Source organism: Acipenser ruthenus, chromosome 9, assembly GCF_902713425.1.
Source record: "Acipenser ruthenus chromosome 9, fAciRut3.2 maternal haplotype, whole genome shotgun sequence".
In the NCBI taxonomy this organism is placed as follows: domain Eukaryota; kingdom Metazoa; phylum Chordata; class Actinopteri; order Acipenseriformes; family Acipenseridae; genus Acipenser; species Acipenser ruthenus.
In genome coordinates, this window is record NC_081197.1 from 39,048,818 (window position 1) to 39,068,240 (window position 19,423).

General features: G+C 38.3%; 1 protein-coding gene across 3 annotated transcripts in view; it reads right to left on the bottom strand.

Moving 5' to 3' along the window:
• Positions 1-3,725: 3,725 nt before the first annotated feature.
• LOC117405132 (mannosyl-oligosaccharide 1,2-alpha-mannosidase IB-like) overlaps positions 3,726-19,423 on the bottom strand; it is a 94,997-nt gene continuing 79,299 nt past the window's right edge. For all 3 annotated transcript variants that reach the window (XM_059029963.1, XM_034007947.3, XM_059029964.1), the window contains 5 exons: positions 14,695-14,810; positions 13,492-13,711; positions 12,566-12,738; positions 8,131-8,246; positions 3,726-5,058 (listed from right to left, as the gene is read on the bottom strand). In XM_059029963.1, the coding sequence (XP_058885946.1) occupies positions 4,926-5,058; positions 8,131-8,246; positions 12,566-12,738; positions 13,492-13,711; positions 14,695-14,810 (758 nt within the window). In that variant the 3' untranslated portion in view covers positions 3,726-4,925. The remainder of the gene's footprint in view (positions 5,059-8,130; positions 8,247-12,565; positions 12,739-13,491; positions 13,712-14,694; positions 14,811-19,423) is intronic.

Genomic DNA, 19,423 nt, shown 5'->3' on the forward strand with positions numbered 1-19,423 from the left:
ATAGCTGAAAGGACTGTTTTAAAAAAAGGAGGCTTCCATTTACATAGACCCGATTATGGACAGTGGAAGGTGATGGGAGTACTCTGTAAATAATGTGTGTTTGTAAACTGTGTTATTCTTGTTCAGATCTGTTAGCATTCTCGGTGATGTTTTGGTGCTTGTGTGACAGAGCTGAGAGACAGCCTGTGTGTGAGTGCATCACTGAGGGGGTGGGAGCAGGTCCGACATGACCAGTCAGTGATAGGGAGTGTTGGACCAATTATTATTATTATTATTATTATTATTATTATTATTATTATTATTATTATTATTATTATTATTTATTTTCTTAGCAGATGCCCTTATCCAGGGTGACTTATAATTGTTACAAGATATCACATTATTTTTTTTACATACAATTACCCATTTATACAGTTGGGTTTTTACTGGAGCAATCTAGGTAAAGTACCTTGCTCAACAGCAGGGATTGAACCCACAACCCTCTGGACAAGAGTCCAGAGCCCTAACCACTACTCCACACTGCTGCCCGTGAATGAGGAAGGGGGAGGGACTTGGGTGTGTGTTTGGAGATGAGAGTCTGAAAGAGAAACGGGACCTGATGACAGGAGAATTGAGAGTGAGTTGAGAGAGGAGAGGAATGAGAGCCATTGCTCACTAAAAGCTTAAAAAAAAAAAAAAAAACAATACAACGGTTTCCTACTGCTTTGAAACGCAACTGTTGTCTGTCTCATTATATCCTGGAAACCCAGAGCTACAATACTTTTAAATCCGGTATGTATTGTAGCAGTATTTAAAATTCCCCATTAATAACCCAACAGCAAAATTAAATCAAAATGTTACCCATGCACAGAACTGCATAAAACATAAAAGGCAATGCAATTTAGCAAAAAATAAAACAGAATTTCCAGAATTAAAACATCATCCAAAGTCAGTATTCAAAATTGCAAATGAAAATGCACAAAAGCAAAAAAATGTTTAATGATCAACTTTTTTACATTACCGTAGCTAGTCTTGTTTGCTTTGTTTTTGCTGCATTTTCGTCATGGGAAATTGGAGGAAGCGCTGTGTAAATGTACAATAAAGAGACTGATTTAGCATGCGATAAACAAAAACAAAAAAATGCGGGATGAGAAGTACATTGTAATATTGCAACAGTCGGAAATCGTGTGTGATTGGGAAGTGCATTAATATTTTATTTATATATATATATATATATATATATATATATATATATATACATACAGTGCCTTGCAAAAGTATTCAGACCCACATATTAATATCTGGTAGATCCACCTTTCGCTGCAATAACAGCTTTAAGTCTTTTGGGGTAAGTATGTACCAACTTAGCACACAGTGTCGGAGTGATTTTGGCCCATTCTTCTTGGCAGATTTGCTCCAGGTTGTTCAGGTTGGTTGGACGACGCTTGACCGCAATTTTCAAATACTGCCACAGATTCTCAAAGGGATTGAGATCAGGAGTTTGACTGGGCCACTGTAGGACATTAACCTTTTTGTTCTTGAGCCACTCCAATGTTGCTTTGGCCTTGTGCTTGGGATCATTGTCCTGCTGAAAGGTGAATTTCCTCCCAAGCTTCAGTTTTTTAGCAGACTGAAGCAGGTTCTCTTGCAGTATTTCCCTGTATTTTGCTCCATCCATTCTTCCTTCAATTTTAACAAGATGCCCAGTCCCTGCTGATGAGAAGCATCCCCACAGCATGATGCTGCCACCACCATACTTCATTGTAGGGATGGTGTGTCTTGAGGCATGGGCAGTGTTAGGTTTGCGCCACACATAGCGCTTTGAGTTTTGGCCAAAAAGCTCTATCTTGGTCTCATCTGACCACAAAACCTTTTCCCACATCGCAGCTGGGTCACTCTCATGCTTTCTGGCAAACTCCAGACGTGCTTTCAGATGGTACTTTTTGAGTAACAGCTTCTTTCTTGCCACTCTCCCATACAGGCCAGTGTTATGCAGAGCTCTTGATATGGTTGACTGGTGCACCATTACTCCACTCCCAGCCACTGAACTCTGTAGCTCCTTCAAAGTGATTGTTGGCCTCTCTGTGGCTTCCCTCACAAGTCTCCTTCTTGTTTGAGCGCTGAGTTTTGAGGGACGGCCTTTTCTTGGCAGTGCCTGGGTGATGTAATGCAGCTTCGACTTCCTGATTATTGATCCAACTGTGCTCACTGGGATATCCAAACACTTGGATATTATTTTGTACACTTTCCCTAATACATGCATTTGTATTACTTTATCTCTGACTTCTGTAGAATGCTCTTTGGTCTTCATTTTCCTTCAGATTCACAGCCTGACCAATGATCCTTCAACAGTGGGGTTTTTATCCAGAAAATGTGACAGCAACTTTAATGGTTCACAGGTGAAGGCCAATGGTAAGGTAATTGTGTCCTCGTTAGGGCAATTTCTTTCATTGGTGTAAACTGGAAGCTTCCACAGCACAGGGGTTGAATACTTATGCAAGCAAGATATTTCAGTTTTTTTATTTTTCTTAAAAATATTTCCCAACATAAAACCAATGTCACCTTACAATAACTGATTTTGAGTTTCAGTGTTTTAAAATAAAATATCAAAGAGAACGAAATTTCAATGTACCATTTGTAATTCAGTAATATGAGAGAATTGGTCAGGGGTCTGAATACTTTTGCAAGGCACTGTATATATATATATATATATATATATATATATATATATATATATATATATATATGGGGATTGATTTTTTTCTTTATACAAGGGTGGTAAACTGCGACTGAAGTGTATCTGGGTAATGGATATCCAAGTGCTGACTGTAGTTATTTATACATCAAGCTAGACATCAAGGCTTTATATTTAAGTCAAAGTCAAAGTCAAGCTTGCTAGAAAAGTCTATAAATGGTAAGCATCTTTGTACTGTATCGACTGACAGACAGGTAATCATGCAACTTGGTGAGTACATTGTGCATTTGATCTTATACTGCAAAGTTTACAAACAGAAACACATTCAAAGAAATAATACAAAGTATAATGGTAAAAAAAAAAAAAAAAAAACCCAGAAAAAAAAACATTAAAATTAGCAAAACAAAAATGTGTGCTGTAGCTCAAAGCACACAGGAACATTTTGTATATGAAGTCCTTACTTAAAATAAAAAATAAATACATACAATATGGCTAAGCATGCCAAATCTCTGCTTTTGTACCAATTAAGGAGCTTTTTGAAAGGTTTGTGTTTCTGCATATTTTCTTAGCAAATGGATACAGTATAAATTGTTAAACTTGTTTTCTGAAAGCTGTTTTTTTTTGGCCACTGTAGTGACTATTTGCATAAGTCTTTTTCTATTATTGATGGTTGGAAACATGTGAAACTACATCCATTATTTCCTAGGTAAATGGAGAGCTCTGAGCATGCAAAGTTTATTTGATGTTTGTTATAAGGGTGTATACAGAATCATCACAGGAACTTATTTTGCATATCAAATCTCTTTGTGCGTCTTTCGTGCTGGGGAATCTACAGTATGTCCTAGTGGGAGACAAGAACCCCTTCTGCATTCTCCATTTAACTTCACTATTAATCACAACTTTCTGGGATGTTCATTCCTATACAATTATCTTTAAAACATAAAATAAGAATAAATCAACTCTAGAGAAGGACTGTGTTTTTTCTGTTATTCTATATTTCAAATTTTATGGTTAAAAAAAAAAGCTTTCACACTGAAAAAAGCACAGCATCTCTTATACGGCTCTTTATTTTTTCATCACATACATGTTTAAAATTACAACGGACAAATAAAAGATGACCCCCTCTAATAAAAACGTACCGGTTGTGCAACCCAGTTTGCCATGCTTGGGCACACCTAGAATAAAATTCCACTTTAAACAGTGCAATTTTCACATTAAGAACAGAGCTATGCTGAGCCATATTTTTAATAAATGACATTTTTGTTCTGTTAAAATTCTTCATACTAAAGGGAGACGGTTAGCTATTATGTTTGTTCAAGATGCAGTGAGGTACAGGTTACATCGTAAACATTGGCATCAGTAGGTGCCACAATATGCACATGAAGGGGCTGAAAATTAGAACTTTACATACTTTATCACTCAAAGGAGGGAGTGCAAAACAGAGTCGTACTTTCATTTACCATTTGCATCCAAACACAGGTTTCATCCTCAAAATCACCTAACAAAGGCCCCAACTTAAAAGGCTGAAAGGGGATTTCTTTTTCTTTTTCTGATTTTTCATTTTCCATTTTGTTTCCAGGGTTAAAGAAAGATAACAAATGCATACATTACAAGGTATACAGGAGCCTAATTATGCACTGAACAAGAAGCTACTTGACTGCTGATAAGCTTGTTTAAATAGAGCTGGACTTTTTTCTTTCAGTAAAAATACCAAGTGAAAAAGGGCAATGTACACAAACATTAAGCTGCTACTATACTAATTCAGGATCTTGAGTTACAATGTTTTTCATTTACTACAGAAGAAAAAAAAAACCCTGGCTCCCTCCAAAGTGTCTCTACAAAAGGTTTATACAATGGATTTCCATGCCAGGCCACTCAGAAAATTTGTTTGCTGTTTGGCATCCTAAACATTGCAACAAATGAGGTATCCTTGCTCACATCTGAAGAGGGAATACGTCTATCTTCTTTCTCAATGTCCATAACATACTGTAATCCTTACATTTTGGTCAGGATTTAAGAAAAAAAAAAAAAAAAAAGGAATCTTTTAAATTGACTTGCTTTGACCTCCAGCGCAAACACGTTTAGGAAATGAGAATGCTCAATCCCCTGCAGCAACCAGTCTGCTCGCACAAATCTTTCTGCAGGATTTCATAGTTTTTCTATTTTATTTGATTGGATTTTACTTATTTGATTTCATCAGTCTGAAGGCCTGAAGTGGTCCAATAGCACAAGAGGCAGTCAGTTTCAGATCCTATCGAGTCACACGGTTGCCTGAAAGAGTTGTGTTTGCCAGGTGCAATACAGGCAGGGGGTGAGCTTCTGTGTTGAAGACCCAGCTGTCTAGAGGTAAAAAGTCATCACTGGAGAACAGCAGATACAGATACCTGAAATCAGAATGGAGAAGAAGGAGTACAGAATGAGTTCTAACACACAGAGGCCCACACTTTTTTTAAATCAGCTTGCATAGAAATTATTTTAATTCACTGCATAGTACATACTCTAAAACATTATTAAGATATATATTTTCTCTTTTAAACCCCTGGTTCTGCGAAACAAAAAAATGAGGTAGATGTTACAGTATACCAGTATCTCAGATAAAACATAACTGTACAAGAGATACAAAACCAACTACGATTTGAGGGGTCTACAGAATACAAATATATTAAGACCCTTTGTTTTCAATATTACCTTAAACAAACAAACAGATCCCCTCATTTTAGAGCAGAAGCTCCTAACTCTGGAGATCCACTCCAGTCCAGATATTTTTTCTAACCAGGTCCTAAATTAGAGAATTGAACAGGCTAAGGATCAATCAACAAATTTAGGATTGGAACAACGTTCTGGACTGAAACAGACCTGGAGGGCCAGAGTTGAGAGCTACTATTTTAAAAGTAATAATTTTGTTTTGAGCAGACTTGGATTCTTCATTGAAACCTCTTGGAACTTGTTAATTGTGTGCTTTGCGACTTAATGCAATAATGGACGGATTTATTAAAGTATTTTCTTATTTTTTTAAAACTCAACACTGGAAAAAGGGCCCTAAAAAGGATGTATATATCTAAATTATGGATTCAGCTCTGAAGGCAACTTAGGTCTTGTTAAGAAACACATTTCAGGGGCTTCCGAGTGATGCATCCAGTAAAGGCGCTCCACGTGGAGTGCAGGATGCGCTCTAGTCTGGACATCGCGAGTTCGAGTCCAGGCTATTATTTTGCCGACCGAGGACGGGAGCTCCCAGAGGGCGGCGCTCAATTGGCCGAGCGTCGCCCGGGGGGAGGGAGGGTTAGGTCGGCCAGGGTGTCCTCGGCTCACCGCGCACCAGTGACCCCTGTAGTCTGGCCGGGCACCTGCGGGCTTGCCTGCAAGCTGACCGAGAGCTGCGTTGTCCTCCGACGCTGTAGCTCTTGGGAGGCTGCATGGTGAGTCCACAGTGTGAAAAAAAGTGGTCGGCTTACGTCACCCGCTTCGGGGGACAGCGTGTGTTCGTCTTCACCCCCCCGAGTCAGCGCAGGGGTGGTAGCGGTGAGCTGAGCATAATAAAATAATTGGCGATTCCAAATTGGGAGAAAACAATAAATTTATAAAAAAAAAAAAAAAAAGAAAAAAGGAACACATTTCAAGATAATTCAAATTTCCACCTGAGGTAATTTTCTTTATAACTAACCAGCAGGGGGCACTACTGCTCTAACACCCCAGTTTCATTCTGCACTACTTTATCTAAAGCCAATGTTTCTCTCTGTATTAATATTACATTTGAAGAGATTTAGGATAGGTAAATAAAATCAATGAAACTTAACCTTTATATTTTAGAATATATGATCTAGTGGCATATTCCAGTTAGCAGAAGGGAACTATGTTAGAATCATATATATTTTTTTTAAATCCTGAAACATGCAATGTAATGGATTTGTATTTCACAAAATGTTCTCTGGAACAGGACAAAACTCTTTCTCAACACTTTCTGAAGAACACAGTAAATGTCAAAATCTGTGTTTTCCATATCTTCTACAGTGTACACTATCAATAAGGTTATTAATGACCCTTAAGCTTTGTCTAGCAGGCATTCTGTTTTCATGTGGTTGTGTTTCTTTTATTGACCGCAACCACACTTGTGGATCTATGAACTGCAGAGGATTTTGAAATATACTGAAACTTCATATAAAAACACATCCCAATAGGCTTTTAACATTTTCATATAATACCTACTTATGTACTCTAATGCTGATTGCTCTAGGTACATTATTTATAACAAGATGCAATGGAAATAGCTAACTCAAATGTATTTCTCCTCAGCTGACAGTGCTGAAGTGTTTAAGATTTGGTGGCTTTTATACTTGTCAACATAGACAGAAACAAAAACATTTCTAAAACTTACTAAACCAATATAAAAAAACATCAATCTCTTCCTGAGAATACAAATACAAGACACGTCAGTTAAACTCCAATGACAGTGTACATCACAGAAGAGCAAGGGGTGTAGAAACGTGGTTTTTAGCTTTCTCGAGGGAACAAGAACACAGTTTAAGTGAAAACAGGGATTGTGGCCTTTCGAAATCGTTTCAGCTCGTTTTTTTTACGCTAAATCAAGACAAATTTATGGAATATAAACCCAATTCAATGTGCATGGTTCAGGGTTTAAATACAGGATCCTCAGAGTGTTCCTTTCTTTTTCTAAACTGGAATGTGGCACTAGACAGTACATGGCAAAATACTGTGTGAATAGTAAGTTTTATTTATGTATTTAGTTACCTTTTACACGATTGTACACTCTTATTATACGAGTTGCATTTCCGAAACCATTGGAAGTGGCGTCCTAATTTGCAATTAGTCAGCCATACTGAAATGAACTGTGGCAGAGTGAAGCTGACAGATCTGCTGTGCCAAAGTTAGTGTGAAGTATACTAATGATGTCTGCTTGCTTATCAAACAGCCTTATTAGTAACAAAGGGAGGATTACAAGGAAAAAAAAACAAAAACAACAACAGGTTGTGGAATTCTACCAAAACTTCCTTCAACTCATCCTCTTTGACCAAAACAGTCTTTCATGGGGTACTGCACAGGAAGAGGGTTACATTTCAGACCAGTCAGTACTTCTGTAAGTCTTGAGGCAAGCATCTTGCACCAACAACATTAAAATGTGAGTAATAATCGTAATATGGACTGAGTAGGCAAGTGCAAGTCATTTTCTATTAAATTTGGATACAGTAACATTTTTAAGAGACTGATTTGAGCCGTCTCAGGAATGGAAATATGACTCCTGTTGCATAGCAGTTTCAGTCAGTCCAGTTTCTACTATGTGCTTGATTAGCCACAGTGTATAGGTGTGTCTTATTAAACTCGTAGTAAAACCAGGAATGGATCAAACTGTTATACAATGGGAGTCTTATTTCCACCCCTGTATCTGGTTACCATCTGTGAACAAAGATGAATAAAAGGACTACGAGCGAAAGACTTACTTCAGTGTTTCTGCCAGGAAGAAGCTCTGCTGCACATCGTCAAAAGTTGGGGATGAAGAATACACATCCTTCACACCGGAGAACCCTCCACTGACTCTGCAGTACTTTTCAATGGCCTAAAACAGAAAGACGCATCAGAAAGGTTAATAGATTACGTGTGACTTGCAGTTATAGGTATTTAAAGAGGATTCATTCAATGGGAATTTTAACCAATTTGTAACCAGTTTTATTACAATAATCACATCCTCATCTTTTAGCTGATGACAAGGGGAATCATTACTTTTCACAAAAAATATGAAGTGACTACATATTGTGATAATCAGCAGCATCTTCAGAAAGACAATTGCTGCCATTAGAATAGCCGAGTAGTTTTTTTTACAACAAGCTAATCCTATACCTGACTACTTAAAAGCCCAATATGTACCCAATCTCGCATTTTTAATTTCTTCATCTGCAGTATACCCGTTAAGGTTGGTTTAAATTTAAAAGTTCCAATGAAATCGGATAGTTACACATTCCATAAAAAAAAAAAAAAAAAAATTAGCAGGCTAGCAAAACACATCATTTTAAATAAAAGCAGCGAGAGAGACAACAGACTCATTGCATCCAAAAACCACATCACAGAAGAGGCTGATTATTTCACCCTAAAAGCAATACAAAACACGATTGCACAGAGCCCCTTTAGCACATTTTAAAGATATTAAACCAATTTTCTACATGTCTAGACCTAAAGGAAATCCAATTTAGTTTCTGCAAGAGCACATTGACAGGTACTGAAATCTCAGGAAAGAACACATCTAGGCAATCTATTGTAACGTTTTGTCAATATGAGATAAAAAGGTACTACCCATCTACCCGAAAATAAATGCTAAATAGCTGGTTCCCTGAAATAGAAATGTTATACCCAAGCTGTTGCAAGTGCAGGACTCTTTTGAGGACCCATGAAAGTGTAGGGAGAACCCGCACCTCAGTGTGCGTGCTGTATAGGGTAGACTGAATAGCTGCCCTTGGCACTTTGGAATAAAAAAAAACAGGGTTTGGGGTATCCATGACATCTAGGGGTACAGAAACTAGAGATAAAGTGTAGGGTAACCCCAGACTATGGAATATGTCTTATAAAGGGTAGACTGAGTGGCTGCCCTTAGCAAACTGGTCCCAAAACCAAGAGGGGGTTGCCCATACTGCAGCATTGCATATATAAGAGAGAGATGCACCCTGGAATAATGCCCAAGAGGCTGCGAGACCGCTCGTGAAATGACCAGTGACCTTCTCTGGTGGGGGCAGTTTGGCTAGGTCATAGGCAATCCAGACAGTGTCAGATAAAGAGCTGCTCTGTTTGACACCAACCCCGAGTCAGGTCAACAGGTCAACGCCAATGCTAAAACTGGGCAGAACGTGTGGAGCTTCCTTAAAACTGGTGAATGAAAAGCCTCCAAAGCACTGACTGGTTGACATGAAAAGCAGAAATGCTTTTAGGGTGGAAAGCAGGGTTATTACAGAGCGTGCCCTTAGTCCTGGCCTCTGGTGAAACACAGGCAGGCTTTAGCAATGGCAAATGACTGCATTTCACCTACTCACTTGGCGAAGGTGATTGCTAGTAGGAGATATTAAATATTTAATCTCTGTTGAATGCAGGGGATCAAATGGTGGTTTCGTAAGCGCGTTAAGCACCAAATTCCAGTGAGGGACAAGGCCCTTCCTAGGAAGACACAACCGCCAAGCTCCCTTCAAAAACTGTCCCACCAGGAAGTGAGCTCCTGGGGACAGTCTATTTTAATATGGCAAGCTGAAATAGCTGCCAGGTAGACCTTAAGAGTAGAGGGAGATTTCCCCTTGTTAAAAACGTCCTGCAAAAATTGCAGTATGGCTGCCATGGGACAAGTGATGGGGTCCAGCCCACAAGACGCCAAGACTGGAAAACTCCCCATATAAACCCATACTGAGAACATGTAGAAGCGGCCCTGGCATTCTCAAGGGTTGCAATAAGCTCATCTGAGAAACATCCACAGCTGCAGGCTTATGAACTGGGGTCCTCTGTTTAGGAAGAAGGCGAGCCAGCTCCTTCGAGGACTCCTGTGCCTGGTGAGAACGCTGCAGCATCTCATCTACAGCGGACCCGAAAGTGTGCCCTGGTGAAACTAGGGCATCAAGCAAAGATGATTTGTCCCCATCAGAGGCTCAGGCACGAGAAAGCCAGAGCTGCCTATGGGCAGCCACCAGCGCTGCCATGTTCCTGCCCAAAGCCTGCCTGCTGTACTTGACAGCTGGAGCAGATGGTCATTAACCCCGCTCCTTGTTCAGCTCTTGCCAAGAGTGTCGCTTTTGTCCTCTTGAAGTCGATCTGGGGGAAGGGGACACTCCCGCCTCCAGAGGGCTTTTCCTATAAGATACCATTTGGTTATTAATAGTAGGGTTTTAATTTTGGAAAGTTACTTTGAGTTAAATAAGTGAGGTTTTAACCCTGTTAAGTTTCATTTTTTCATTTAATTTACTTACTTCATATTCGGTAATATTTTAAATTTAACATTCAGATTTTTTATACCGGTTACAAAAAGTTAAACAATATTTCTAAGACCAGGTTTCAACTTATGAGAGTGTTGTAGAAGTGCATCAGTGTACACTATTGTTATGGAGACACTATTATCAAGGGTCTACCCTGTTATAAACAGCATCCTCGCTCAGAAGAATTGTTTTGCACACTGGAAAAGCTTGTGGTACAACTGGGTTCTTAAAATGTTGTGAGAGACCGATTTAGAAAATACTAGATTAAAAGGTTCTGAAAAGGTTCTAAATTTAATTTTCATTGTCCAGAGCTTGTCTTTGGATTTTAAACCAGCAGTAGCAAGCCAGGATATTCATTAAAACCCTTTTTCTTCTAGTCAGCTCCCTACAGGTTAAAAAGGTTGGGACAAAAAAAAAAAACAGAAAATAAATGAGTCAATTGTCAGTGTTGCTTGATAGGCCAGACTCCATGAAGCGACTTTATAGAGTTTTGTGCTACCATAGGGTGAAAATAACAGCTTTGTTTTAATGTATAATTCAAGGTGGTCAGCCTGGTCATCATAGAGAAGGCCTAATTAGGATGCTGAGCGGGTATGTGCCAGTTTGAGTTTGCTTCAGCACTGCAGGCGTACTGCACTTCAATAACCCAGTAATCCTGAGAATGATGTTTAAGGTAGGCAATGGAATGGAAAGTGTTGTCTGGATTAATTTGAATGTACTCTGAATGAAGCTGTAGGGCCATTCCTGCTCAAGTGGACCAATCTGGGGAGGTGTTTGCAAAAAAGGCCCATTTTGACCACTAAATTTCGGGTACAAATAACTTTAGTGTACATTTAAGCTTGTATCAAGAGATTTCCACCAGAAAAATATGAATTGATGTTGATCATTGACACAAAGTGAGTGAACACAAAAAGTGCAGTGAGAGTTACACATTGCTAATTTAGATTTATTATGATGTTTAGAAAACTATGGAAGAGTGGTAGTACTGTACAGTGTGCGACAAAGAAAGCACAGCGCATTTTACTTTCACTGAGTTGCTCTGGGCAGCTCACTTAACGTGCCCATTGTCAACACTCTAGAATATGCCATCACTGGTAGAATACACGTTACAATACTTTCACTAAAACACTTCGCAACAGTTCAAATGTTTAGAGTTCATTCTTGAGAATTATGGAATTACTTTTTTACATCTGCAAGATCTCTATAAATATAAATCAAAACACAAACACATTTATGATGCTTTTAGATCTGCAGTTGAGAAAAATGAACACAAACACAATTAGGTGTACAAACTATGTACAGTAAATCCCAGCTGGATTTCATTTTACACTGGCTGCGTGTGAAAAATAATTTAAATGATGTGCAGGAGTCTAAGGGGATGGTTCTCAAAGGAGTCAGCACTACTTTAATCTCTCTCCTGTAAGAAAATGACAGACTGCATCCGTGATGCCTTCTGACCATTTTTTCTGTGGGTGTATGAGTGCAATGCTACATGGAGTGTGATTAAATATGACCACTATATGCATGTATATATTTCATTATAAACTCATTCATGCACGCCTCTTGCGATTGTATTTGGTTCTGGGAATGTTTCAAGTACTTACTTTGTGTGGTCAGCGGTCCAGATAAGATGCGTACCTGTCGTTTTTACTCATAAACAAACCCCAAATACATACTCAATTTAAATTAAATATGTGAAAATAGGCATAGCAATTTTGCTGCACAGCTTGTCTGCTCCCCTCCCCACGCCTCCCCCTTCGTTAACAACTACATCTCCCAGAATACAGTGTCTTCAGTTACTGTTGAGCCAGTCACCCAAACAGGAGGGTCTGGGGCTCAAGACAGACATATTGGCTATGGGTCAGTGTTGAGGCTGACGGGACACTGTTATTGAACTGTTAAGAAATGAAAACTAAAGAATAATAGTTTTTACCTGTGCTGCTTCCCAGCCCCACTGGCGGTACTTTGGGTCGTGTGTAAACCTCCACATGTACCAGTATGTCTCGATTACCTCCGGGCGGAGAATGTAATACTTTTCATTCTGCCGGACTGCCACTGCCTCCAAACCGCTGTCAAATTTGAAAGCCTCTGGGCCCAGCTTTAAAACTACAATGTCAAAAAAGAAAAACAGCACTTTTATTTAGGTAAACTTCTTAATTTGACAGTTAAGACATGCAAGTTCGTATGGAGGAGGAACAACGAAGGGTGACCAGGACACCTACGTCTGATTCTCCAGGTATCTTTGTTACATTATTATTATTATTATTTGTTTATTTAGCAGTTGCCTTTATCCAAGGCGACTTACACAGGCTAGGGTATGTGAACTATGCACCAGCTCAGAGTCACTTACAACAACATCTCACCCGAAAGACGGAGCACAAGGAGGTTAAGTGACTTGCCTAGGGTCACACAATGAGTAAGTGAGTGAGCTGGGATTTGAACCGGGGACCTCCTGGTTACAAGCCCTTTTCTTTAACCACTGGACCACCCAGCCTCCTATACATGTAACATCTTAGTTCATATTATACCAACAAGGCTTGGGCAAAGAAGGATAGCAGAACAACTATAAAAGTCTCCTAATTTGTATTTCTTTATTAGAAAGTATGGCCAGTGTTTCATCTCTTTTCTCACGAATGACTATAGCAACTGTTAATTTATCCAGTTGCCAACACATTCAATTTATTTTGTTTGTTATTTATTTTTGTATTACTTGTACTCCTTTTTTGACACACCAGGTGCTTTCTTTAATAATAATTCTCTTTCTCTCCTATTTTGTTACTTTCAGATACTGTAAAACTTACAGACATGTTCACATACCACATTATTCAAAACGATCTCTATTCCAGCAGCATTTGTTACCTGTCCTGTCGTAAGATTCATGACAGGTGTGTGCTATCTCCGCCCCCAGCTGCAGGTAGTGCCCAGCTTTGTCCCCCTTTGATCCATCGGCCCCCAGGGCGAACATCCCACCAGCGAAACACGTAAGGTGGCCCATCTTCCTCTCCAGGTGCCCATTCTTCCACTCCCCAATGAATGTCAGCCCCCCATTGGACTTTCTGATCAGGTGTTTCTCTATCGCCTGGAGGGGGAGGTTACAGAAACTGAAACTCAATGTCCAATTGAAATAATGTAACCTGCCTTGCCATGTAACATTTACAAAGTGAAGGCCTAATTAACGCGACCCATCATTGCAAAATCAGTCAGATGCTGCTCAATTGCTCAACCAGAAATGTAAAACATGTCACCTTGAGCCCATTTCTTTTTTTATTGTTTTAACGAACAAATATTTTAACTAGTGATAGCAGATACAGTTTGTTTGTAAAACAACTGTTTTAAACCTTTTTTCTTGGTTATGCCTGTAAATATATCATTTTTTGTTTTGCAACGTACCAGAATACTGCATTTTATTATTACAGTATGGCTTATTGCACAGGGTCATCCTGAATGCAACTTATTTTTTTTTTTTCTTAAAGACAAAGTCACAATAGAAAAGGTGGTAAAGATTTTGTCTGACAGTTTGACAATGGAGAGAGCAGCGTGGGGCAAGGCAGATTAAGAGCTGATATACTGTAGAAAGGAGAATGACTCAGAGCTGTTGGGTTGGAGCAAAACTAATAGAACAGTACAATATGTGTTGCTATTCTTTACAAAAGGTTACCATACTAAAAGCATAGCAAAGTGTATGAACGCATCGTGAAAGCATGGTAAAATATAGGTAAGCATTGTGAAGAATAATGAGGTATGATAAAGCATATTAATAAACATGGCAAACCAGGGTAAATTAGGAAAAGTGTGGTAAAACTATATAGTGCAAAAATACCATGGCAAAATGTCATAAGGGATAGGCAGCTCCAGGAAACAGAAAGCACTTTGTTAAGCATTTTAGTAATGCTTTATATGATATATATATATATATATATATAAAAATAAAATAAAAAATAAAATAAAAAACATAGCCTGCTCCTCACTGGAAGGTTATTAACCTAAAAATGCATTAGATTAATTATAACGGACAATTCAGCTGTTGAAGATACTTTAAAATGGAATGAAATACATGCTTACCTCAATGGCCTCATCGTACATCTTCCTTGCTTCAGTATCAGTTTTGTCAGACATTAGCCAGGCTTTTAACAAGTACTCATAGAAGCTGTCCCCCAGTCCTCCTACAGATGTGTGATCTGTCAAAGTAAAATGTAAAAAAAAAACATTACTAGGAGTAGATTTCTACAATTTAAATGTTTACTGCAGTCAGAAGAGAACAAGAGGCCTTATGCTTCATAAGCTTTATTATCCCGTAAACATAAATTCACTGCACAAATATTGTCGATGTTCATTACTTTCTAATATGGAATATATCTATCTATCTATCTATCTATCTATCAAGTCACCAAAATTATTGGCACCCTTGATAAAGATGAGCAAAAAAGACTGTATAAAATAAATAATACCAGTACTGAACTATATTGTAATTTTCCAACATGTGGAATATATTTGATTTTATTAATGATTCAATGGAATCAACCAAAATTACACATTTCTCAAATTATAAATTTATTTCCCCAAAAAATGAAGTGTCACAATTATTGGCACCCTTGTTTTCAGTACTTTGTGCACCCTCCCCTTGCAAGGATAACGGCACTGAGTCTTTTTCTATAATGTTTAATGAGATTGGAAAACACATTGGGAGGGATGTTAGACCATTCCTCCATACAGAATCTTTCCAGATCCTTGATATCCTTCGGTCTGCGCTTATGGACTGTCCTCTTCAATTAAAACCACAGGTTTTCAATGGGGTTCAAGTCCGGAGACTGAGATGGCCATTGCAAAATGTTGATTTTGTGGTCAATTTACCATTTCTTTGTGGATTTTGATGTGTGCTTGGGGTCATTGTCTTGCTGGAAGATCCACTTGAGGCTAAGATTCAGCCTCCTGGCACAGGCAACCAGGTTTCTGGCTAAAATGTCCTGGTACTGGGTGGAGTTCATGATGCCATTGACCTTAACAAGGGCCCCAGGACCAGTGGAAGCAAAACAGCCCCATAACATCAAAGATCCACCACCATATTTTACAGTAGGTATGAGGTTCTTTTCTGCACACGCATCCTTCTTTCGACGCCAAACCCACCGCTGGTGTGCATGGCCAAAGTGCTCTATTTTCGTCTCATCTGACCAAAGCACCCGGTTCCAATCGAGGTGTCAATACTGTTTAGCAAACTCCAGGCGCTTACATTTGTTGGTTGCTCTCAATAAAGGCTTTTTTCTGGCAAATAGCCTATTGGCATGGAGGTAGCATCTAATTGTAGATTTGGAGACTTGGTGACGCCAAGATGCAACCAAGTTCTGTAATTCTCCAATTGTGGCCCTTGGATTTCCCTTTGCCTCCCGAACCATCTGCCTCACTGTGCGTGGGGGCAAGGTACACTTGCATCCTCTACCAGGCAAGTTTACCACTGTTCTTGTGGTTTTTAACTTCTTAATTATTGCCCTAATAGTTGTAAGTGGTATATTTAGTTTTTTAGCTATTGTTTTTTTACCCATTGCCTGATTTATGAAGGTCAACAACCATTTGTCTCTTTTCATTTGTGAGTTCTTTGCCTTTCCCCATGGTGATGGATGACAAATGGAATTCATATGCGTCTTACCTCATTTTTATACCCCAGTGAAACAGGAAGCCATGGAAGGCCACAATACAGTTCCTTAAGACTGAGATGAACTTAAAGAAGTAGAATGTTAATGCAGATTTAATTTTGTTTGATTTTATTTATAAGAATCTTTAGGGGTGCCAAAAATTCTGACACCTATCTTTTTGAGAAAAAATGTTATTACTTGTTAATAAAAAACTTTTTCTCTGAGCAATTGTATTAGAATAAAAGAATATGGTTTTCCCAAATATTTGAGCATAAAATATAGCTCATTACCTGTGTTGTTTATTTTAAACAGCCTTTTTTGCTCATCTTTATCAAGGGTGCCAATAATTTTGGAGGTGACTGTATATATCTATATATATATATCTATATATCTATATCTTTCTCTCTATCTATCTATCTATACCGTATTACTCTGAATTAACGCTGCCCTCAAATTAATGCCTCACTCAGATATCAGCTTTTTAATACACGCCTCCCTCGAATAAACGTCGCTCTCAATAAAGATATGTAAAGGTATTTTTTTTTCTACCCCTGTTCAAAAAATAAAGAAATAAATGTGCAACTCTGGCTATGTACATGTGACTCCCCTAAGAGACTGCAGCCTCAATCCAGCATGTATTACAAACTAATGTACATACACCTTAGTAAGCAAATTTTATTTTATAGTACAGTCCCGACAGACAACCCAAGATGAACTACTTGCAGCACAGCAGTCCTTCATGTCTTTTTGTTTTGTTGTTTCCCCCAGCAGAGTTCAGTGCCAACACAGCAGGGGATAAAACAAGGGCTGTCTGTTTACCTCGTCGTCAGCTTGGATGGTGAAAACTGAAAACTCAGAGGAACTTACAGCTTTGCCAGTCACTCTAACTGCTATCCGAAAGCTGGCTGAAGATATCTTCTTGTAGGGGGTTTAGTTGTGTTGTTTTTTTTTTTTTTTTTTAATATATATTAAAAAAAAACTTGCTTACTATCTGTGAGAAGATTTAGTTTTGGTTTCTCTTACATAGAAATTACAAACAAGCAGGTAAATTACAGTGAGAAAAAATAAATAAATAACCAAGTAGGATATATTTTAGTTTTAACAGAAATCAAACCGATATTCAGAGGCAATATTTTTTGTTAAGAAAAACAACTGCATCACACTCAACTACCGTTCTGTGTCCTCTTCTTGTCCCGCCCCATAGCAACCAATACATATTCCTGATTCGCTGGTACAGTACTCCCTGACCTCTCAGCTCCCACATAATAAATTTGCCAATTTTGCTTCATAAAGTCATATGAAATCTGCTGAATAATGTTACATTAACATATTGAATTACATACCGCTTTGTAGTTTTCCATATACTTAACGAAAAACTTACAAAAATTAAAAAATGTGACAATGTGACAATGTGACATGAAATACTGTACTACTATTATGGTTTCCGGTAGACTTTTGCAATATCATTTCGTAGTTCCTTTGATTACATGATGTTAAATAAGAGATCTAAATTATGTTCATATGTTTTGGGGGGGGGGGGGGGGGGGTTATGTTTCAATCCTAAAATTGTTAAACTTTTGGCAATATATGTTGTAAATAAGTGTATTTTTCAATGCTTTTAATGATTCTGTATTCTATTCAGAACCTCAAGTTAAACTTTGTGTTCATATCAATGGTGTTTCCTGGGTTACATACATAAAACTTCTCTTTATACAGTATTTCTTTTTTAATTACATAAGAGTTTTAAGATTCAAGAATTATGTTTCAGCAGATGGTGTCAATCTGGCACCTGCCACCTAAATGAAGGGAATTATAAAACAATTCACATCTCGATAAATCTCCAGGCACTGTCCCAGGAATTTGATTAATGTTTCACAGATCTGGAGCCAATACAACAGTCTTTCACATATTATTATTTGTTTATGTAGCAGATGCCTTTATCCAAGGCGACTTAGAGACTAGGGTGTGTGAACTATGCATCAGCTTTTGAGTCACTTACAATTACATCTCACCCGAAAGACAGAGCACAAGCAGGTTAAGTGACTTGCTCAGGGTCACACAATGAGTCAGTGGCTGAGGTGGGATTTGAACTGGGGACCTCCTGGTTACAAGCCCTTTTCTTTAACCACTGGACCACACAGCCTCCATATGTAAAACAATATAATAAAAAAAGACAGAATTGAAAATGTGGGGCACTGCTGCTTTATATAACAATTCAAATATTTAACGTTGTAGTACCCTCGAAATGCAACCACATCAGCATGCAAATAGTGTTTGGTACCTAAACGCTAATCAATGGAATAAAATGGTTAAATAATACTTCAGTGTGTGGTGTTTGCCTACAAGACTGACCAGGATTGGTATGTATAGGGTTTGTTGGATATTAATATAAAATGAACTTGATTATACTGCATTTGTATTTTTAGCAGTATTGGCAATAAAAAGTCTCTTTTTAAATCCCACGATATCGCAATATGGAAATTATCAATACCATATCAAAATATCGATATTGGTGCCCACCCCTAATAAACATGTATTTAGTAAATCTTGAATGTAGTGACACTAGCTTTGATTCTCACATACTTATAAAAGAAAATAACCTCATGAAAGTATTATTTTATAATGGCAGAACATGAAAAAATAACAAAAAAAACAGCGATCAACAGATTTATGTGAGGAACTGATTTTAGGTGGTCCCGTGTTTTGAATGCATCAGTTACGGGAGAGCAATCATGTGAGTTATAGGAAACAGTAGCTTGCAAAGGCTACTGGGAGGTGAATGTTCCCTGGAACACATTCTGAGTGGACGGTGAAGCACAGGGTCTAAGAGTGCTGGATCCAGGTTCAATTCGATGCAAAATACCTGTATGATTAAAGGGGAGGGAATAAAGGTAGCAGCTTGTGCTGGCAGCATATCATAAAATACAGCCCTGCAGAGTTTCATTTTTTGCTGACTGCGATGCTTCATACTGAACATTCACCCAACATTTGCAAGTTAAATTGCATTATGAGGGAAATGGCAGTCATGACCTCACTGTGTTAAAACCGATTTCGCACTATAACAGGTCGTGTTATAATGGGGTAGCAATGTATTTTGAAAATGTACTTCCAAGTCAGCCCACTTTCAAGATAGCAAAGAATGCAATAAGCACAAACTGGTTTGC